General features: G+C 41.1%; 3 protein-coding genes across 3 annotated transcripts; 1 reads left to right on the forward strand and 2 right to left on the reverse strand.

Moving 5' to 3' along the window:
- Nucleotides 1–1084: 1084 nt before the first annotated feature.
- LOC128714549 (uncharacterized) lies at nt 1085–5784 on the forward strand. Its single transcript, XM_053809424.1, has 5 exons — nt 1085–1275; nt 3533–3779; nt 3919–4055; nt 4124–4313; nt 4387–5784. Exons 1-5 carry the CDS (start codon nt 1085–1087, stop codon nt 5782–5784), a joined length of 2163 nt encoding a protein of 720 aa, XP_053665399.1.
- Nucleotides 5785–6478: 694 nt separating this feature from the next.
- Nucleotides 6479–8518, reverse strand: LOC128714314 (HEAT repeat-containing protein 3). Its single transcript, XM_053809190.1, has 2 exons — nt 7915–8518; nt 6479–7845 (listed from the first exon to the last, which is right to left on the reverse strand). Exons 1-2 carry the CDS (start codon nt 8516–8518, stop codon nt 6479–6481), a joined length of 1971 nt encoding a protein of 656 aa, XP_053665165.1.
- Nucleotides 8519–10368: 1850 nt separating this feature from the next.
- LOC128711227 (carbonic anhydrase) lies at nt 10369–20571 on the reverse strand. The gene is made up of 4 exons (XM_053806094.1): nt 20538–20571; nt 14068–14483; nt 12626–12697; nt 10369–10677 (listed from the first exon to the last, which is right to left on the reverse strand). The coding sequence occupies exons 1-4, from the start codon at nt 20569–20571 to the stop codon at nt 10369–10371; spliced, it is 831 nt and encodes a 276-aa protein (XP_053662069.1).
- Between the last annotated feature and the right edge of the window lie 3961 nt (nt 20572–24532).

Genomic DNA, 24532 nt, shown 5'->3' on the forward strand with positions numbered 1-24532 from the left:
TTATCATACCTGTTCGATATCAGTATTGAACCTACTTATCAATTGGAGCTTCTGCCGCACGTTAGGTCGGGAAATGCTTCGCACACCCTTTTCCTCACCCTAAGCCCCTCACTCTACTGGATAGTGACAGTTTGGTGAAAAGAAGACGAAGAAGCAAATCTTAATCACACACACACACACACACACATACAACCTTCGTGTGGATGAGCCTGCTGGACACTGTCAGTTGTCTTTTTTTTGCACCCTCTTGGTAATTTGCTAATGATCATCGAACGTGACTAGCGCTGAACGGGCCAACGCCGTTGCAAAAGGTGCAATGGAAATAATTCCGAAGCAATACGCTGGATGTGGATTCCCCGTTGACCGCTATCGCATCGGTTGCGCGTAAAAGAAAACTGAAACAGCAAACAAAAACACCGAAAAGGCGAAAAACAAACTATTAACTGTTAGTGATTACATTGCAACGCGAACGCTGTCGTAACCACTTCGTACCACCACACCTCGCGATCAGTTCGTTCGGAAGTGAGTGGTTGTTGCTGGCGAACGGATCGGGATGACGTTACCTGTCCATGTGTCCCTGGTCCTGCCGGCTACTCATGGAGAGCCTCGATGGGCTCTCCAACGTACTCCCCATTCCGTAGTGCTACACCAAAGCTACACGCAAACACAACCCTCAATGACGCGGTGATAAGATAAACGGGGTTGCGCTGATAAACGGGATCTGGTGCTGCATGGTGCTACTAAAATCGTTCTACCTATTCTCATTTGTGCCAGGTTGATGCAGTACTGTTAGAAAGTGGACGGTGTGGTCATCAAACGTGGTGCTAGTGGCTTGGGGTTCAGGTGCAAACGCGCCATAAAGGTGGCCGGTTAGGGGTCGATTAGTTTAGCGATACGGTGCTGTGTAGTTTTTTCGTATACTTGTTTGCGAATACCGGCAGCACGACCAGCAAACATCGTGTCCAGCAACCAACAACCTAAAAGGAAACGTAAAATTGTCGAGACCTCCAAAAAAAAAACGTTATGCGCATGACATCATCCACATCCGCTTGGTGTCAGTGAATTCCAACGTGCGTCTTTCAAAATGACCAATCTCGCCCGGTATCATCCGCAGCAGGGAAACGGGTTTGGATCCGGTTGCTCCATCCACGACTATCCAGAGCATCTGAATCCATTCTACGAAGATGAAAATCATAAGCGGTTACGCTTTCTGGATCGTAAAACCCATCGGCGCGGCAGCTTGTCCAGTTTGCGCGATGGTCTCCGCGAGTTGTGGTAAGTGTGTGTTTGTGGGCGAGGTAATCGCGAGGAGTTCCAATGGGACCGTTGCCACTGTGGCATCCTCTAATTAGCTTATTTATTGTCGTTGAATGAGAATGGTAATTCGGCTGTGGTTATGGAACAAGACATTCCAAGTTGCTATTCACATTCGCACACCTACGTAGCATACGTTCTGTCTTTCACTCGTTCTGTTTCAATTCTGTCCACGCTCCGAATTACATCATCACGAGCTACGAAAAGACACTCGAACGCAAATGGTGAAGTGATAGAAATGAGTTTTTTTACTCTGAGTCTGTTTTTTACGGAGTCTGTTAGCGCAAAACACCGAATAATCGTATCGTTATTAAGCGCCAAATGCTACTATAATAATAGCACGCACTAGGATTTCTACTTGCAACTGATTTTCTTCAAGGGCGCAGTCTTGGAAGCTTACTGCTTTCGACTTCCATAGCACTATGAAAACATTCGAGAGTAGCTCTGCGGTTGATAATTGATGTTGATATGCTTACGTACAATACTTCCGCGAAAGTTGCTAAAACAATCGACACCAGTGTCACCTGAGCAGAAGCTAACATATAGGCGTGGTATACACCTTTTGCCAACCAATTTACACCTCGCTTGTTGTGTTGTGAATCAACCATGCCAGAATAATGCCAATGGTTTTGTTTTTTTTTTTTTGCTGTACCACAACTATGTGCTAACAGATGCTGCTGGCTTCTAAGGCGTAGTCTAGAAACCCCAGCATATTAATTACTTGCTGGCCCTGTCTGCACACCAGAGTTCCACGGTACACAATTAAATCATTATGCATCAATTGAAACGCCTGCACAAGATGAAACTGAGTCGCAAGTACACAATTAACCATATTGCTCCCCCATTTTCTGCTTAGTTTAGATCTATTCTCTCACAATGATCAACAATCGATCTTATGTAGGAGTGTAGACATTTACATACAAAGAAACATTGGCTTCCCCGTATGGTCTATGTAATGGGAGCAGGCTGAACCCCACCCATAAGCAGTTCTTAAGAGAAGATTGACATCACTGGGGGAGAGATCACTTCTAAATTTAGCGTTTCCCGAACCCGGTTCATTTTTGCACGCCGGCTTAAGTGGCCGCAAAATCTTGACTTTTACATTATTATTTCGAACGCTTTCATAGATAAGCGGAACGTGTTGAAGTGGGAGGTATTTGTACAATGTCTAATACACAATTGTTTATAATAATTCTGCTTTTCGAGGGCAAGAAGCAAAAATCGGAATATTTTTTCATCAATTTTGCTACCATAAATAATGCAAATGTTCGGCTTGATCTTCATACAGCACAGTTAAACTATCATTTTTTTAATCAGGAATGTAATTTAAGTGCATTTTAAAAGAATTGCACTTGCTCGCTCTCTTTGCCAATCGGCTTCGATGCAATGAGGACACATAAATCAACATTCGCATTGATGCACTGTACCGCCGGCACTTCCTCGTCGGGTTTATTAAGTGCCATTGAATGCTACTTTGCATAACCCTTGTCCATGTCAATTGTCGCATGACTTATGGACGATGATCCGACTCTTTGGACCAACTTGAATATATAATACAACCGAAAAATTGTATAAAATGTCATTCTATTCTAGTGTAAGAAAGTTGTTCACAATATTCATATATAACCGCGAAATCAACATTTGCGTTGTTTTCGTCATTGATAATTTTATAGGTCATTTTGAAAGCATCCCACCTTACTGCTACTTTGTGTGATAGTTAAACAAATTTTCTGTTCAGTTTGCCTACCGATCACCTAGATCCGGAGTCTCGGGTCTATCGCCTAGGGTCATAATACCCGTTCGGTACGGGTATGTGTGGCGTTTTACACTAATTGAAATGCGACCTCCATTCGGTTTACTTCGTACGACCGCACGTCATGGCGAGACAGAACTGCGTCAAGTTCACTTCATCTGACAATGCGGCATGTAAGAGGTTTGAAGGTCTACGGCGACAGGAACGTAAGCCACACCGAGCGCACCAGAGAACATTTTAATTGAACCGCATGTTGGACTGACCGACTAATTGAGATCGTTAGACCGCTTCGGTCCGGAGGCTATGGTGGTTTGAAGTTCAATAAATAACGTAGACAATCGGCTGTTAAACAAAGTCCATCAAGACATCGTCATCATTTCGCCCGATAAGAACGTCTTCTGCGTTTACAGTTGTCCTCAATCGATGCTACTAATGCTTACATCCGATGTTAATCTTCCTCGACAGGCAATTTTCATCAATTCGATTCGGAAAGAAACGTTCTTCGACGCTGGGAGTAAACAAAACTTCTGAAAGCCCTCCTCCGTTGAGAAGGGATGCGTATGAAGTCGACCCATACGCCGGAACAAGCGGATACCGTAACACTGTGAATGTTTCGGGTTATGGAACAACACGCGAAAGCCAATCGTACACCACAACACCTCTGTTTGTACGGCACACGCGTTACCGCAGCTCCTTACAAGATCAGCCAAAGGTACGCGGCCACTGTGTATGTAGCCGGACATCAAAATGCATTGCTGCATTGTCAGGCTCAACGTTCGCTTTGTTGATTTAACAACAATAATACTGATAACTTTAATTTGATCTCGCTCTCCCGCCACTCGTCTACACAGGACAACCACAACGCTGAAATTGGATTTACGAGGAACGATCGCTACCGAAGTACAATTCAAAATGGGTTCGCCACGTACAACTCTGGGATGGTAACGTCCACACCGAGAAAAAAGCAAGCTCCACCGAAACCGTACGGGTAAGCAGAGTCGTAAAACCGTTTCGCAAATGCAAGAAACAACAGCGGATCATTTCTCTTCTTTGCAGCACAACACCACGAGTTCCGCAACAGGAGTATAATAATATCAATCCTTTCGATGTAGATGTGGAGCCGGAGGGGGACACTTTGTCTACGGTTAGCGTGGATAGTAGTTACAGCAGCACTCTACGATCGCGCACATCTGGAACAAGAACTCGCAACAAACGACGAGCTCCTCCCCCTCCTCCGGTGACTGTGGTGAGTATCCGCATTTGATCCCTTACGGACGATTAAACAATTGTTCTTCAAACGTTTAATTGATCTCATACAGGCACCCGCAAACCGTATTGTTACTACACCCGAGGAACCATCTGTAGAAGACGTTCCAAACGAGGATCTCCGCAATCTAACCGCCGAAATTGAAAGCTTCGTGCGTATTTCATCGATAAACGGTGATGGTTCTGTAAAGGATACATCCGATGCGCGATCAAAGGTAAACGCAGAAACGACTGTGCATCAACAGCACGATGTAAATAATAATAGTGCCCATGCTGAGATTCCTACAACTATATCAACGATAGAGCGTGAAATTGTGGCCGAAAACCGTGATGTAGAGACAGTTGTCAAGGAATCGACGGAGGTTCAGAAATTAAACAACATAGAACAGCAAACCACACCGAAAGAATGCAATATTGCATTGGTGGACGAACCCAAACCTACCGTGGTACAACCTGGCACAGTGATTACGGTAGAAACTACTGTTGTATCTGATCCTATCGAAACGAATCCGACACCTTCGCCGAGGAAAAAGGTTGACAAAAATCAATCAGAGGTTTCCAGGAACCAGGAAGCAGTTTCTTGCCAAGCTGATGTCGATTTCGAAAATTTGGCCCTTCCAGAAACCCCTGTTCCCACACGAAGATCAAATCGGGAAAATCGTGAGAAGTACATTACCCAACATGTTACCACAGCGAACAAGTTGATACACGAAAAACCAACCGTACCCAAAAAACTTCCACCAACTACCGAGGAGGCAGATGACGAAGGGCCAACGACGACGATTATTGTGGATAATTTGCAGTACAAGCACAAGGTGGCTCCAATTCATACTGAGATTAGTAGCAAAATCGAAACGGCGCGTATGAAGATAAGTGAATCGACCGGCAACATACCAACGGTTGCGGGTGAAAACAGTAACAACGAAAGGCGTCGTTCGGTTCGAGATATTATCGAGTCCATCAATAAGAGCCAGAGTATGCTCAAGGTGAACCACGAACAGTCAACCAATAGTTTGCACGAGACACAATCGACCGACAGCATGGTGCGGAATATACATGAGCTTAACGAACGAGAAAAGGAGATTCAGAACTTGTTGCAGGACATTGATGCACGCCACGGTGCAAATAATGTTCAATCTGTTGATGCCCTTAGCGCAACCGCTTCAACCAGCGAACATGTAGTATCTCCAGGTCGCGGATCATACTATGATAACTTAACCGATGACAACATCAACGACAATCTGGATGAAAAAAACAACATGTATGCTGCATCGGGCTTTAGGATTAAGAAAAGCCCTACCAAAACGGTAATCATTGCGGAAGGGGATGATCAAGCGTTTCAGGATTGCATCAATTGGAATCCACTACCAAAACCTAGACGTAGCCATATATTGGTGGAAAACGGAGCAGATGTTGAGCAATCCGTAACGGTTCCTACCGCACCCTCCTAATGTGTGTAGCTAGTTCGTTTATCCGTTTTAACGTTGGTTTACTTTAGTGATTGGTACGCGTGCTCGTACTCTAGTGACGAAAGTAGAATACAATTCATGTTGTATGATTATTTATAAATTATCCCTAAACTTATGCTCCACGTGTTGAACACATTGCTTATTTAAAAAACTTTGAGAAATTTGGTCATTAGGTGCAATAGAAGTTATAGATTTTTAAACGGCAATAATTTGTATGTATTGTATGTTCAATATTTGATATAAATAGATCCTTCATCCTTTTTCTTATTTTCATTCACTTGCACAACATAAAAGATAATTTAACATCACTATAAATATCTATACTTCGAAGATTTCTTTCCTTATTATAAAAAACTGAATCATTTCTCTATGCGTTGCTATTAATTTTATTTACGCTACAATAACGTATGCAAATATGACAAACTGATAGCTGTACTTCGAAAAACAAAATAGGACCATCTATTGAAAAACTTAGGATTCCGATACAATGATGATTATAAATGCAATCGCTAGTTTAATTATAGTTTTGATGAAACAATACAACAAATACGCAAACAAACGCAAAAATGAATAGGATCCCGGAATGATCCTCTATAGATCATGATAGCTCATCTATAGATATAGATAAAAAAAAACTATAACCTCTGGCATGTTAAACGTTCACGCTTGAAGCATTCTACGATTCCATGTTTGGCTTGAAATTTTTCAATTCCGTTTCTAGATATTTACAAAATCGACTCAAATTTGTACGTACCGTAGAAACAGCAGGAAATCGGTCGCCGAGTTGACGCTTGTCTCGTTTCAGTTTCTCCCTCATGATGCGATCCAGTTGCTTACACTTCGCTATCATACCTAGTTCATGCATTATCGAATGCCAATCGTTGTCGACGAAAATGTCCATCATTGAATCGAGTGCCTCCGCCAAAACCCACACATCCGCTTCGTTGGCGCAAGTGGTCAGCACGAAATCGATGATCACCTTCACATGCGACTCCGGCAACAAACATCCCAAAATTCCCAGCATTCGCAGCCAGTTTGCACGTATCTCTATATCTTCACATTCGGTCACACCGTTCAACATAAGCTGCAAATCAGTTTCGGTCATTTGCTGGAATAGTTCCGGGCTCTTGCGTAGATGCTCCAGTGCGGCACGCATCAATGATGTCGATGCTTCCAGCAACTTCCCGTTGCGCTGTCCCTGAAACACTTGCTGGCCTAAATCGATCCAAACATTGTAAACGGCAGCAGGTCCACCGAGATCATCCGTAGAGATGTTGTTGCACAGATTGTGAAGGCACAGCATGGCCGAAATACGGAGTGCATCCAGTTTCTTCAAGGTGTTCTGTTCCGACTCGACCAACATTTGGTACACATTCTCGGCGACCGGTTGCGCTTTCTGCCATAGCTTTTCAACCAACGCAAGCGACTTGATGGCTTCCAACACTTCCACAGATATTTTGTCCGTATTTTCGACGCTTTCATTCAATCCGTTCGTATCGTAATCGTATACGCTCTCCGCATCTGAACCTCCATTATTATCGTTGTCGTTGTTTTCGCTCTGCCAGTCGTCTTCCGAAGAGCAAATGTTTGTCAGTATTTCAGCCACTATTCGTTGCGCTTGCAGCAACCTTCCCACGTCACGTACTTCCACCTCTCCTTCGGTGGGCAAATCAGCCTTTCGGCGACGCTGATGAGACTGGGCCTCGGTTTCATCGTCAAAAACAACGTCATCAGTTACTTCTAAATCCACCAAATCTTTCTGCTGCTCTAATGGTAACATACTGGTTAAGTTACCTAGCGCCGATCGATGGTTCGTCTCAAGTGTTTTGGAAACACATATCAAAACTTTACTCGTATGACTGCTCAACAGTACAGGAACATTACCGATGATGCCTGCAGCGAGGGCACGCAGCATTAATGTTGCATTGTCCACAACCTGAATTGTAAGCAGTGATAATAATTCCGAACTATGGTTGGCTAGTACGCGCCAGGATGAAGCATTATCTTCAGAAACCACCAGAAGACATTGGGCTACTGCAATCGCTGTAGATTCGAAAAATTTAGAGTAAATAATAGTTCTCATACATGAGATTAGTGTAGTGCCATACTTACCAATCTCTTGCCCATATACGTTATAATCCAGGAAAGTTACAAAATTCTCCAGCAACTGGGACTGATTGAACGCATTCAACGCATCGGAAGTACTTTCACACAAATTCCACAGCAGATTCACTGCATGCAAAAATGTGTCCGAATGCTCATCCATTTGATTCTGCAAATTCTTGTCGAAGGTGGGTGTCCACTGCCCATTGCTTGGGAAGCGGATCAGCAAGGCCAGTAGCGGCGTCAACACGTCCTGATCCACCATGAATTCGCATAGCTCCACACTGATCACCGACAAATTCCGCAATGCCCCAGCAGTGGCATGGCGTACGCTCTGATCCGGATCCACCAACAGGGACGCAGCTATCCGAATCACATTGTTCCGCACCAGTTCGCCTACGTTGGCCTCTCCCTGACAGATGGTGGCTAATGATTGCAAACCACAGATTTTTTCCTCGACAACGGCTGATTCCAACTGCTCAACGATGGCTTCCACTGGAGTGCCGGATTTTGCGCTTTCTGCCAACCCTTGTTCAATCAACTCGTTCACGTCCATCAACCCGGTGGGGTTGGTTTTATTCCGGTGTAATTTCAATTTCTTGGCTTTCCCCATTTTGCAAATTATTTGGAAACAGGGAGCGAGTGCCGGACCACCACGCGCAACAAACGACACGAAAACAATCACACGTGCTTATGTCAACTGTCAACGTAACGGCAGTGTTGCCAAAGCAAACGAATGTTCGATTCACACTGGTCGCGAAGCATATCGTACTTGGCCATTTTATGCAGTACCAAACACACTCGCCATGTGCTTTTATGCTATGTGCCATGTGTTTGTTCTGTTTGGATTTGCTATTTACATAAATTTTCATCCAATCTCACGATGTGCAAGGAATTAATCAAAAACAAATTGTGGAATCCATCAAATTCAAATCTTTTATATTTTATTTGCTAAAAGCGAACAAAAGTAATACGCCCTAGCCGTTCCACTTGAATGAAAAAAAACAAGCAAGATAAAAGTAAAAAGTTTTTGGTAATCCATTTTTTAATCTCCTTTTTTTCTAAATGAGTGTCTAAATTTATATGAAATATCTTCTTCATCAGCACAAAAACCTCAGTGGTCTGGGCCTGCTATTTCTGGCTTTTTTTGACTCTATTTACCCGTAGCCGGATAGTCATCTGTCGTGTGAAGCCCGGCGCCGCAATCAATACACCATAGGTAGCCCCTTTTTTGTATGAAGTATATGAACTCGTAATAATAATAATAACTACATATTACTTTTAATGACTAAAACATTCACTCTCAAAATATTTCAAGATAAAATAAGCTATGAAACATTATTGAATGCCTTAAGTTCACCAACAGAAAACATAAAAATCTATGTGATACTTTCATGATAAGTGATATCTTTGTTTTTCCATGATGATCTTTAGCTTTATTTCATTTAGTAAAAAAAACAACACTACAACACAACAACTGTACTACTGCATTCACCCTTTTATTAACATTATGATATATTCAACAACATCTCGTGATAGTGCATGGATAATATCCAACTAAATTTAAACCTTTCAATAACAAGTAACAATGTATACCCTAGTTCGCATACATGCAATAGATCCTAACCTCACGATCAACAATCCATGGCTGTATACGATTTTTGCACTTTGATCTTGAGGGCACTACATGCTTTATTATGTTAACTTATCGACTTTCTTGATTGATAGCGCATGGACGCCCTTTGAAAGATATACTTCCCCCGCTGTTGCCATGCAGATTTTCTAGCTCAAACGCATATTCAACAATACTATAATCGCCAGTTTTTGTTTTGTACATACAGGCTCATTTCAAAACACACGTTTTCGCTTAGAATAACAGCAGTACATCGTACATTTTTTTTTTTGAAAGCACAGGGTGTTATTTTGCATGGGTGGTACTATATCCTAAACTGTCTGGCGTATATGATTGTTATTTGTTAATTCCTTTATGGCTTTTGAAGATGCTTTTGAAGATGAAGATGATCCTTCATTCGCAAACGCATCTTGTGCACAATCTTCTGTAATTGATAGCATTGATACACGATATAAATATTGCTGGTACTTTGTCTCATTTTACGTATGTTTGTATCTGTATTCGCGTTTATGATAATTACGCCCAATACTAAGGTCTCCACGATACACGATCGCAATCCATTTCACTGGCGAAAAGGTAAGAGACCTAAATCGAGGACTTCCTGTGGTAGTTCTACGTTTACCCTTTTGCCTACACTGATTGCGACGGGCGATTGAATCTAATTTAAAACATGATTACCATAAGCGAACCTCGAACGGTGCGTTGACGCGCTTCACACTAGTTGGGTCGGTCACGGATCGACCTGGTTCGAATCATTTACACATTTATGCTGCTACTTCTGTAGTGTTTGTGATAAATTTAACAATCGCATTTGTCCGAATTTGATTTTTTTAGTAGCTATCAACTTCACGCAGCTGACGGTTGCCTAGCTCCAGCGGCGGACGGAAATTATTAATCACCTTGCCGTATTCGAACTGCTTGTTAAGCGTTTCATCACATGGACACTCCTCGGCAGCATCGTAGCAGCGCATTTCGCGGAACAGCTCCAGCTGCTCGTGCGAAACTTCGATCGGTTCCTTGAACAGAATCCAGGTGACAGATTCCGAGCACGGAGGTGTGGTCAGAGATCCCAAGTAGGTCCAGTAAGCTTTGCCCTCCGGTAACAACCGTGCCGGATCAAGTGGCTTGTTTAGTGTAACCTGAGGAAGAAATAAACAAAATAATGATGGATATATTACAAAATAGTTTTCAATAGTTTACATAATAGGTTCGACAACGATTAGCAAAATATTATAGTTATTATTATTTAAAATTTTCGTTCAACGGACTACGGACTCGTTCAACATCTAATTGAATAAATAAAATATTATCCTAACTTGTTCTGTTTGTATATCCAACAACTATCGTATTTTTTTAACTTAAAATAATGGTGTAATAGTGGTATATATTGAAATAATAATGAATCGATTGCATCATTACTAGAAAAATATTCAAACAGCATTAATTTATTCAATAATACATAAATTTCACATCATTATGAAGGCATCCGATACATCTATCAATGCACTTTTTCGATTAATCCGTCTGGAACGTTCCTTGTTCCAGTTGGTCGGGCAACAACACCTCGATCAAGTGATCCCCACCATCAATGATTCATTCTGCTTCCCCACACGCTTCAGACGTGTTGACGCTGGAGAATCTCATCTCATTCAAACTGATCGCGACGGGTTCACGGACAGTCATCCGCGTTGAACAAATTATGTGAAGCACAAATTGAGCCCCAGCTTGGTGGCTGGTCGCATTCGTACAGTGCACCTTTTTTGTTGCTGCACTAATCCTCCCCTCGGGCAATGGTGCCGGTGGAAATCAGAAACACTCTCATTTCCTGCCTCAAGGTTACCGACATGGGACAGAATAATTCGAATCACGGCCCTAGATGGAGATATGCATGTAGTTACGGTATGAATCAGAACGTTAACTGTTGTTTACGGGCTGTTAGCGTCAATGTCGGTCGTGTAACTTCAATTTATTACAGTAGGTAATATGATTGATTACTTTCGAAAGTTTAAAGTTTTTAAATTAATTTAATTAATTGTGACTTGAACGTTTCATTGAACCTACAGGGAAGCGTCTTCTAAATTGAACCTTATCGGACTTGCAGTATAAATCAATACCTTCATTATCACTTAAGCAACACTTAAATCGCTTAATTCATAACCGCTCATCCGTCAACGCCTAATATCCGGATACAAGCAGAAGCAACGTTCATATGGTTCCCTTCCCGATGAACAATACATCTTCACCTTGTCTCATTGAAGAAGAGCTGTTGATCAACACTTGAACAAACAAGGATCAAGTTTACTATCCGTCTTGTAAATAGCTTGATTGTCCCGAGCCACACTCGAGGCGATGCGCGTCAGTGTACGTATATTGCTCCACTACTTGACCTATCTGGTTGGAAATAATCAGATAACCCCCGGTTCCGCACCTGAGATCGACCAAGACCAAGCCAACGATGCATATGTGCTCCACATACACCGCTTGCTAGGACCAGCCAGACAAACAAGCTTGTTCAACGATGACCTATGAAGGAGAAAAGCGGAAAACATAACCTGTCCATCATGCAGTAAGCAGCGAGCAGTACAATCGCTCGTTGTTTACTGAACCCTCGTCACTTATCGCACGTGAAGCCACTAACACCCTTTCGGAACGGCAGGGGTAAGAATGCGTAGCAATGTTTGAACGGCGTTGGGTCACCGCACTACGATTAAATGACGAAGTGCATCGTTCTTAGTTTGATTGAACGAGCAGTCCCATTGTCGCTGGCGAACAAACGAATACGCTGCGCTGTGGATTGTTTCTGTAAACAAACAAGTAGAAACAATTTAACTAAAACATTTCAACCCTTGTGGTCTCCCCGTACATGGACGGATGGAATGCTCGCCGGATGCAGTCTGATTGCAGTACGGTTGGATTACATTTTCTAGAATTGTATCACGTAACAACACCTTTAATGTAATGTGAATATTTTATCCCAACCACCACCTCCCACCGGTTGGTCAATGCGTGTGCATTGTGTCGGTGTCTGCACATAGGGCATGCATAGAGATTCTACAAATAGTCGCACATCCGCCGTCCGATACTTACGCGATCGCCCTTGTGAGTGATGAACGGAAGCAAACGAGCGATAATATCCAGCTCCGGGTGCGGCTTGCCAACCTATGAATGCATAAAAAGATAGTCTATTAGTTCATTGCTGTGGCCTTTTTTTTGCTTAGTATTTAGCGCTGAATTGCGTTTCATCTTGAATGTAATCTGACGCGTTCGACGACATTCCGCCACCGGAAGAGTGTTTGCTAGGTTTTGCTGGTAATAGAATACGAAAAACCTTGGGTATTTTTATAAACAAAACTTATCAGTTTTAAATCAGTTTTAAAAATACAGTCCTCTTGCAAAATAAAGAACCATACCACACATTTAAACGATCAGTTACATTTTTACACGATAAAAAGCGAGTAGAAAATATGTTCTTCCAATCAATAACATTGAAAGCATCAAGTAGAAATAACGATTTTGAACGTATGAATCACATTATTAAAAATCACATTATTATTTTAATTTGCTTAAATCTTCAGGAAGAGGTCAACAATGTAGGATAATCTACAAAATCAAGTCATTCTTTAACCTTTTTTTTTATTCAATATGGACGGCCAAGCCGTATTGCTATTCTTTAACCTTTAATCGTTGATGAAAATTGATAAAATTGCATGGATCCTTCAAGTAGCAAATGGAATATATGCATTATTTATTTATGTCTTTTTTGCATAATTTGAAATATATGCAAACGAATGTAATAATTATTTAACAGGTATCACTCGACGATTTATTTATCACTCGCTAAGCTTTATCTAAACTTTTAATATCGGGTTAGATTAAATGTAAAGAACCAATCAAGACTTCCGATTCAATTTGTTATTCTTTACAAACTACCGTACAAACTATCATTCAAACATCCCCGTCTGGCTATAATGATTTTTCATGCAAATATCTAACCGAAGCAAGTACAACGATCAGGTTGAGATTGCTACGCGAGATTGATCTTGATCGTAGACAAGGTGAGATATAATCATCGTACAAAGTTTCTCTCATTTTCTTCGACACGCAACGATGAATTTGTGCTAAGGGCGCGATACTTGCCACGTCCGAAGGGTTAATTTCAGTCATACCAATAATTGAAGGGAATCTCGTAAGAGAGTGCATAGAATGGAAACTTTACGCGGCGCTTAGCAAACTAGTACACCGATACCGTAGGCCTGCAATCGGTCTATGAACGCAAAGAAAAGGAGATTTGTCGTTCCACTCAACAAACCACACCGTAACCAATTCGCATAAAGAAATCGATTCTTGTTTGCTGCTCAATGTTACCTAACTGATGAAGTCCACAAGCGAAGTACAAATTAGATTAGACCGTTTCGTAAGTACACTGAGTAGAAATCTTATTCGCTCCGGTGACACAAAACCGTCGGAAAGGAATATTCTTGCATTTTATAAACAAGTGCAGTAAAACAATAGGCTTAATTTCCACATACCTTCAAAAACACACCCAACACCGCCAAACCATCGGGATGGCCAGCGGCTTCGGCGAAGCTCTTGTACTTGCTCTGGTTCCAATGGACCAGGTGCAGCTCACCGGCAAACGATTCTCCATCAACCGTATGCTCCGATCCGCGCGAGTCCGAACATCCCCAGTGACAGTGGAACTGTTCCAGTATGAACTGCTCCTTGTTGAGCGGTCCTCCGGTCAGCAATGAGCCCTTGCCGTTCACATCCACTCGCCAGCAGTATCCAGGATTGACCAGACTGCGCGTGTTCTCTGGCACGTACGTCCAGCGCAACGGATTCTCCTGCAGATCACCCGAGTTTTGGGTTTTGGTGGTAACGATATCGACCGGTGACTGGCGTTGTCCGCGAGCCTGCGGAAACATTTCCGGCCATTTCTGTGGTCCTGCGGAGTGTAGAAAGAGATGCGGACAAAACGTGTAAACAATTTGTGTAATAGCTCTAATGTATAGCGTATGTGCAACAGGAGCAAAGTGTTGATTAATTTTGGTTCGTTTATTTATTGACGAGGTCATTCATCATGTTTCGTTCATCAATTGTCCAACAAATTGAGTTTGCTTTAACAGAAAAGAGATAAGAGCGAAGCAAATAAAGTACTTATAGCGTTATAACGATAATGACCGCTATTCGTGTGCCATAATGCGTGTGTGTAATCACAAAAAAGGGATGATTTTTTTCTGACATCCCGCCCAATCACTTAGTTGCTGCGACATCGTTGAACAATATTGTTTTCAATCTCAATAATTGCTGTTCCTACAGTCCAATCAACTACACTAATTACTAACGCTAAAGTTCTGGTATCAGTTCTAGCGGCTAAAGTTCTGCTAGAACTAGGTCTGGTAGTCTTTTTGTAGGAAAACAACGCTAAACTAATTTTCTTTAGTGGTTGTATAGGAATATAAGCACTTGGGCACGATTTTGCTTACAATTCCGAGAATAGAAATCTCAAAGCATACCGCTGGAGGCCTATTGGAACGCATAACCCAGTATATTACCGATAAACAATTAAGTGCAACCGATCACGATGCATCTGGGGAAGCAAAAATTCGTTGACCGACCAATACAACATCTACCCTGACATCGTGACCGACTGTACACGGAATGCATCACAAAGAGAAGATGGGATAAGATGACACTGAATTACCGTATGCTTATGGAGACACTTTATGCCTTTTGTAACCAATGGAAGCTGTTTCTTAGAGGGATTTTTTTTCTCTTTCGCGCTTTTGAACGACCACTTGAGTGGCCTTAATTTGAGCCGGATTTAACTCTCGGCCTCGCGCTTTGTTCTACGGAGTGGCAAAATGAATGCCACTTACCAACGTTCTGCTACTAACGGAAATTTTTACCCTTACTGACTTTACCATGAATGATGCAATAAAGCATGATAAGAGAGCAGCACAGCGTAATAACTTGCCACTTTATAGCATGTATTAATTTTAACATGCACTCACAGTTAACTTCACAAAATCATTTCATTTCTCTTCTACATTTCATTTCAACAAACTTACTGTTAACAATACTTCGCGAACAGAAAATCCCTCTACTGCCGTAGACTCGTTTCGTTGACTTATTCTATTATTTTCAACTATTTATTTGCTTTCCTCTCAGCAATCATGGCATCCGATCAAAGAAATTTCACATTCGCGTTTTGTGATGAAAGGCGATGATGACTATGTTTTGATCCTCCGTCACTGAACGATGTGATTAATCTTTCCACACAGTTTGAGACGTGATATTGAGGTTTCCTGTGATCAATGAAGCCAACGTAAAAAAAAACCGCGACCTACTCGCTTCACTAGAAGCTGACGTCAATCAAATATTGTGAAGTCAAACGGTTCACTTGATCTGTGTGAGCCACTTACAACTGCCATGCAATTATTGTCGAGGCGATCTCTGCTCACTTAAGACAGGCGTTATTGGTATGAAAGAAAAAAAAAAAAAGACATCGCGTTACGTTAGGTTTGCCACTGCCAGTGTTCGTGACAGTGCAGATTAAATCGAATTTAACCAATTTATTTGACGCGCTGGATAATAGCTAAAGCTACCCTTTTGCTAGCCGAAGAAACTCGAAACGAAAACGAAGAAACTAACTCACTGTGAGTTATAATTAGTGATTTTTGAATTTAATTGATATATGACAGGTTTTAAAACCAATTAACCAAACCCTGATTCTTCATTACTGTTTGTATTTAATTTGTTTATGTTACTTACAGTGACATCTCTATATTGAAGGTGACAACGAGCCTACATGTATTCTGATTGAATATATGTATGTATTGAAATTGATCGTGTTAAACATGTGAATGAGAAAAATAACGCATAAGTTCAAAAGACGTCTTCAGAAAATCAACTTCAACATGATGACATCAATCAATATGGCATCATCCCAGGCATGAGGCGCCTCCAAGAAATATTTATTGCCAGGTAGCTTTAAAATTTTCAAGATCTCCGATTAACTGTGTTGGGATAAGAGCACTCACAGCAATGCGCACGTATTCGAATAAACAATCTTAAACTTTACAGTATAGGAATTTATTTCCAATGCAACGGAATATTAATCTCGTATAATCCATACAGTTTTGCAATTATTAATTCGACACTTGAACATAACACTCTATCGAGAGTACACTTTTAAGCAAATGTCCGGCACGCTCCAGACGCTGTATTTCTTGATTTCTCAACAACTTTGAGCTGTCTAGTTTTTACTCTGCCTCTGTTCGCTCCCTCACTCAACTTGCTGTACAACATTCTTATCACGTGTATTCGCGTAGTGCATTGTAAATGTCACAAGACCGCTTAATCAGCCGCGACAGTCCCGTGAGTAATGGCCGTACAATTTCCAACCGTGGGCGATAGTGTTTGAGGATCGTTAAAACCGTCCCGTTCTACCTAATAATTTTCATTTACCAAGCACATCGTATATCACTCGGAGATGGACACTGTAATTTTGTAGGATTGGCATAGGACTGGGTACGTGGTGGTTGGGGAAAAGTGTACAGCACAAGCAAACTACAAATGCGTCACGGGTTTATCATTTGGGAGCTATTTGGATGATTACCATCATACGTGTAAGGCAATCAGAAGCATTGTTATGATGCTACAAAAAATAACTTGCTTGCGCATTACGGTAGATAGGAGTAAACACTTGAAATTTGCTGGATAGGTCAGAAAAAGATAAACGGAGGTGCAAAAAAAAAACGATTATTTTGACAATTTTATTTTTTAAAGTGACGCTTTTTTACTGTAATATTGTTGAAAATTTGTCGGTTGCACAAAGGAAGTAATAAAAATCTCGTCTCATATGTGACCATAATTTTAGAGTGGAATAATTACTTAATAATAACTTTATTACCCATTAAAACTTGCCCCACTGGAACAAACCGATGCGTCGAGACAACAATAAGGTCTGAAATAGAGCCACCGCGCGGTGTGCAAAAATAAATGACCTTTTGCTCTATTGTGAACAGGCCAACGTCACCATTAAAGCCCAAAACTGCTCGTACGCTTCCTCGATCTTTCGATTTTAGACATCGGCTCTGGTCGTCAAAACATATCTTCCCCCAAACGACACAACTGCCCAAGAGCACGTGCTGCAAAGTGTGGTACAAATCATCAACGAGATAGTGATGGAAGCGCGTTTGGAAGGGGAAACACACGGGTTTACGATAGAGAACAGCAGAAAAGCACCGCCCGTCTCTAATAGCAAGTGCTGTGCCTGGTGGTCCATGGAATTTCTTATCACGTGACTAAGCGCGACAAACCGGTCTGTCGCGTTGCACGATCGTTGCCGAAACCGGCGCTGGGAGTTTTACGGGTGCGGAATTTACGCGAACCGGTTTTAGTTACCTTTTTGCATCAGCGTCACCGATCGTTTCCATGGCAGTGACTTTACAATATCCCTTGCCCGGTACGAGATCCTCCAATGGAGCGAGCAGACATCGTTCGTTTTTGTTTATATTTTCTTCAGTTCCTCGTACCGGTTCCGCAGTGTAGAAGATCGCACACACACAGTTTTACGTCCGGCTAACGGCGGATCTGCAGCATCCGACGTTCAAGAGTGATCGTATAAGGGTGCAAGGATGATCTCCATACCGATCCATTCACACAAACACGAACTAAAGCTGCTAAAGGGAGCCCAGCTGAAAGTATTGGCTGAGTGGCGTTAATTGAAGCAATTAGAAAGTTTAAGGCCGCGTACTGATTGATTGAGCCTGCTGCGGATCATAGCTTCGTACGTGCCAAGATGTGCCATTTGAAGAAAGTTTTCCGTTGGAAGCTGCAAGTTAATTGAAGCCCTAAGCAGGGAAAAGGTAAACATTATTTTCAGACCGTTCGCAAAAGTAAACATACTGTTTGTTAAGCTTTTATCCAAAAGATCAGTCGTATACTGTTAGGCGAGTAAAAAACTCTCTGCAAACTGTCTGCAAATGTTATTTATTTCGAAACGACATCACGACAGCCTAGTGCAGGCAACGGGGGTTCTGCAAAACATTATCTTGATGCAGTAGAGTAGAAAGAGCCTGACCAGCGTTAATTGCAACTTGTTTTACCATATACACCATTTCTGTTCATAAGAACAATATATAACTGAAATACACTCTCCCTATAACGTGGGTTTACAAAAAAATTGTAATACGTATCTAAAACGGCAGTTAGCTTAGAAACTATTAGCCTCTGAAAAGAGGAGTATAGAAGAAGAGGAGTATAGCCTGGATTGCTTAATTTGCTATGATGATAGTAAAACGTATTTTTGAAAACACTTCCACAAATGTCTTCAAAAATGCCCAATAAAAAGTCAATGATTATCGAAAAAATAGTACAATTTAAAAAGTAGATTTTGCGTTGTAAGCTTTAACAACTTTTAAAATTAAAATGGTATTATCCTATTACAAGTTGCGTTAGTTAGTAGCACCCGCCAATACCCAACCGATACGTAATATGCTTTAGATCATATAAAATACTCAAATTGAAAAATAAGAACAAAACCTCCCACATACATTTACTTACGGTTACATAAGTGCTGACCTTTGCGATAGCATGCACATTGTTTTAAAATTGGTTTGTATCTGCCGAGATACATGCACCCTCATCACCATATTAATCGATCGTATCTCAGTGGGAACAATTTATTGTTATTGTTTTCATCGACCACCAAACAATAACCTCCCAAATCGTTTTAGCAAGACGCTGATGATCGAGAACACTCTGCCCAAATCATCATCGCACCATCTATACCACGTGATAGCAAAAAGAAAAAGCGTGAAACATCGTTCCAATGCTATCACAACGCCCAATGTCGAAACGTTCGATTGTCTTCGTATTCGCAATCGCTACGAAATTCAGCTTCCAATCGCATGATCACTGTGGACAGAACGCGTTCGCAACACGCTTCAACCAATTATACCAATCAACATCCGGCCGGTTGAAACAAGTTCTGTGCGGGCACTAGATGGGTGGAACGATTGAGAAAGATTTAAATTGTTTGATGTCAAATTGACAGTCTTGTTTGTGTTCAATTGGATGCAGTTTTTGGATTGCGTTATCAATCCAATTATTATCAGCAGTATTTGTTGTCTGCTTTGATAAACGTGTTTTGACTGGCAAATTACACGACGAATTGCAGAAATACACCCCCATGTGTTATTATTTGAGGATCCTCGCATCCATCTTCAAAATTTGCCACGATATCTTCAAACATAGATCGACAGTTGACAGTTATATCGCGATACTGAAACAAAAGAATTTCAGCTAAAAATAGCTTTTTCACGTAATTAAAAAAACGAGTATTACACAACAAACGTGAAAATATTGTTCATATTTACATTAAATATTGTCATGCATTCTATTTTGGCGTTAACATGCCGCTTGCCAATAAAGAAGACACTATTTACCATCCATCATGCTCAACTCGTCGTAGTAAATTCAATGCTCAGCGTGTCAATGGAAGTTTCGAGACACATAACGCAAACAACATCAAAAACGTGCAAACACTCCACTCGTGTCGCACTGAATTCCGTTTATCATACGGTGTTCGTTCATATTTCGGTAAAAAAACCTTGTGCACTTCCGCTAAACAAAACCAAAACAACCGTTGACGCAGGCCTCGTATGCTTCTACTTTTGGAAAATTGGGAAGCATGGTTTATGGCATCACTGATAACAGGTGTGTGATTGATTTAATGACCCTTGCTTGATAACTGTGGCACCATGCCGTCGAGGCCATTTCTCACGCGGTTTCCACTGGCGATTCCGACAACAATGTGATCTCTGATAGTGATGCATCACACAAGATCTATAATCGGAAGGCATTGAAGGATCACAAAGCAAGTCATGTAGATCGTGGTAACATCCTTGCGCTGTTCGGATTATAGGGAACATATAAAGAGCATTCCTAGTTTTTTTTTTTAATATTCCAATGTAGTTTCCTCGTGACTTACCATTCGTTTGTGTATATCCCCATGAGACGGACATGTCGACAAGTTTTGTTCGGTTTCCCTCACTACTACATAAACAGCAACAGAAGCACAACAAACACGCTCCTTCACTGCACTTGGACGTTGGTAACTATTAATTCTCTTCCGTTTTACGGAACAATTGTGCACAAATACAATAATGCGTTGGAATACCACTCCTACAAAAAATCAACTACTGGTATCCGTTGTTATCAACAATCCAAAACCACTGTCCAGCACAGTACGCGTATTCGATCGTGCGTATCGACCCGCCAGCCACGCAGTAATTTCACCGACTTAACGAAAAACTGGACAACATCAACAAATTCCAGCTGACACGAATACTTTCCGTCCACTGCCAGTAACGAACAAGTGAAACCAGCGGAATGGATCGACGGATGGTACTGATTATAGCGCAACGACGCGGCACAACACAACCTGCTCGTCCAATTGGCACTTGCGGAATGAATGTTTGAATGAACGACCACGACGTCGGGGGCCACTATTCATCTGGAGAAGGCGCTCCAGTGCGTCACCCATATATATGCACGGCCAGCAACAACCGAACCGCACCACTACACCGAGCCCTCGAAGACGCACGTTGCATCTCTCGTGTGGTGGGCCACGGCTCATGGCTGCGACGAATGCGGAAAATTAATGAAAACTCACGCAACGAACGAACCGCGATTCGCTCTCTCCTTCTCTCTCTTCTCTTTCCTTTTTTACCCCTTCTTGGACTAGCGATCGTTGTTGATCACGTGTGATCACTGGAAGTTTTCTTTTCAGAGTGTTGATATGTACATTACTGCAATTCACATTTTCACTACCAATTGCAACTGTTGTACAGCATTCTATTGCCACCTGGTAATGATTGTCACCGTTCGTACCGTCGGTGTTTGGGCGGTAATTGAAAAACACATTTGTCGTCTTTTCTCTGGTTACAGTGAGGGAACCTTACTCGGCAGCGAAAAACAGTAATTATCTTTCAAATTACCTGTCTATAGAACAGATTGCATTGCATTGCATTGCAGATTGCAAAAATTCTCCACCATAATTATTCGACGTATTACCAACCCTTACGATTTAATTGTATAACTTTGGTAATAAAAAACAAGATTCTTCATATTTTTAGAATCGTTCACTTCATTTTACTGTTTACGATTCCTTTAAATCCATGTGTTGAAAGAAATTAACATAATTGAAATAAAAACCATGATCGTACGGTTTCAGCTTTTACGACCCATTTGCTGCGTATTCTCCGAATGTAAACATTCCAGTTCAACCTATAAAGGAGACGTTAAATTGGCCATAAAATTTGCCGATTAAGTGACTGCCGAAACTGTTCCAGTGGTGTTCAAAAAGAAATAAATATACCAATTTAAACACAACAGCTATTCATTTACACATGCCCAATTGTGATGTATTCATTTTGGCTCAAGAAGCATGTGAAATAAAAAAGAAACAAAAGATTTTGTGTCAAACAAAATGTTAAAGTAAACTGATAATCTACATAAAAGTGTATCAATAATCTAGAACATACTTACAATAAATCTATCAGTACTTTTCCATACAATACCTCTGATACGAAGCACAGAAACACATACAACATATGACTGTTCTTTCGTAGTTAAGCTGCTGATAACGATATCTACGGCAACGTTATTGATGGCGCTCGGCCATTGATAAATCCCTATAATCCTTCAATCACTCGAAAACAATCCAAAAACAATAATTACTATTAATCGTCGATTTAAAATGACTGTTCACACTGTTCTGGTCATGTGATAAATTGAGAGTTTACGTTATCTATTTGATACATTTTCAAACAGGGTTCTTTGTAGCTGTATTGTGCTGACAATAGATTTCACAATTTTTATCAAAGCTCAAAGGTGTCTGACTACCTGTATGATAACTGATGTCGTATGTTGCTTAATCCACTAATCTATTATAATCGTTTCAAGCGTTCAAGATTACCCAAAGTAGTCATAAATTTAAAAACTTGAAATACTATTCCGTTTTATGGTTTTTGATTCACAAATTTATCAAGGGTATACTTTTTGAATGAACAACAATTAAAGATCAAACTCGACGGAACTTTTAAGCCTTTTCAACAGAAATCGGCTAATGTAGCAACATCTCAAATATTTGTTGACTTATGTAAGCTCTGTAACAGTTCTTTTAAAGTTAGCTAGATAATGAGTTCCGCCATTATTCTAAATGCTACAGATGGTAGTGTGATGGTGAAAATTATCCTCAATAATGAAAAAATAAAAAATTAGCTCAATAATGATAGGGCTATATCAAGAAATAAATAATGTTATGCACAAATAAACAAGACATACAAAAACTATCTGCATTGTATGCGCATTATCTCGTTCAACCTCAATTTTATCAGTTAGATCGGGCAGTGCGCTGTTACAACGTTATCTCGGAACATGTTCAGTATTCACCTCGTCAAACAATTTTTATTGTTTGACATATTGCGTGGTAGAAACATGTTTGCAACACACTTCAAAGATGCTCACAAGATAATTTGGACCACCCATGAAAACAATTTATCACTGAGAATATGCGCTATGAAGACCGCTTGCCTATTTGAACGATTACAGAACAGAAATGAAGATATCACAATACCAACAACCTCTGCAATACTTGATGCTTCATGTTAATCAAATGTGTTACCTTTCCTTCCCATTCTCAATGTTATATTTACCGATGCGATACTTGTGACTGTTGATAGTAATAATGGATGATTGATTGACTGACTTTTCATTATCATATGCGTCCTAATTCTTAGCTTTTATACAGACTGACACTCTGAAGGCTGCAATTTCTAGCAAGATGATGAATGTATGCGACATAAATGCAACAGTATGTAACAATATGCTGATTCCAATGATGATCTCAATCGTCAGTTTCCGGTCTAATACAGAGGTGGCCGATGATCGAATTTTATCTACATAGGTCTGCGCTGCTAGAATAACCTTTAATTGGGCTAGATGATAATGATAAATTTTGAGGAAGGTGATACAGATCTTTATTGCACAGAACATTGTTAAGAAAGAAAAATAAATAAGGTGTTGTCTATTTGCGCTAGAAGCATTAATAGTTCAATCTGGTTATTTGTGATTGGTGACTAGATTAATGACGTAGTTGGACATTCCTTGTTACAAGATACGATGACAAAACAAACAATGACATAAGTCGGGCACGTTTCATCCTTTAGTTGGACGGGGGTTGAAAGGCATTGTGTATGTATAACGTCACTGATAACAGGTGCGTGATTGATTTAATGACCCTTGGTTGATAACTGTGCCATCATGCTGTGGAGGGCATTTCGCACGCGGTCTCCACTACCGATTCCGACAAAAGTCAGATTCAACTGATAGTGATGCATCACACGAGATCTATGAAGGAGAGCGATCGCAGTATCAAGAAAGCTGATTCGTTGATTGTAATAACGTCCTTACACATTAGAACCCCCTGGATCTCCTACATAAACGCACAGGTCAGGTCCAGCGATCACACACAGAGCACTGAGGTTGTCTTCTTAACATCTATTAGTTTTCACGAGACTTACCATTCGTTTGTGTGTATCCCCATGAGACGGACATGTCGACAAGCTTTGATCGGTTTGCCTCTTTTCTATACAAACACAGCAGCAACGCGGGAATCGTCACACCGTAACAACAAACTGCTTTCAACGAAACAACAAACACGTTGCTACTCAGCACATGTACGCAGCTAGCTACAAGCTCTCTTTCTGATTCTCTTTCGTTTTACGGAACAATTGTGCACAAATACAATAATGCGTTGGAATGCCACTCCTCCAACTAGCCACCTTCTGTTATCCGCTGTTAACAACAGTCCCAACAACACTGTTCAACACTACATGCGTATTCGATCGTGCGTATCGACCCGCCAGCCACGCAGTAATTTCACCGACTTAACGAAAAACTGGACAACATCAACAAATTCCA

The sequence above is a fragment of the Anopheles marshallii genome, chromosome 3 (genome assembly GCF_943734725.1).
Source record: "Anopheles marshallii chromosome 3, idAnoMarsDA_429_01, whole genome shotgun sequence".
NCBI lineage: Eukaryota > Metazoa > Arthropoda > Insecta > Diptera > Culicidae > Anopheles > Anopheles marshallii.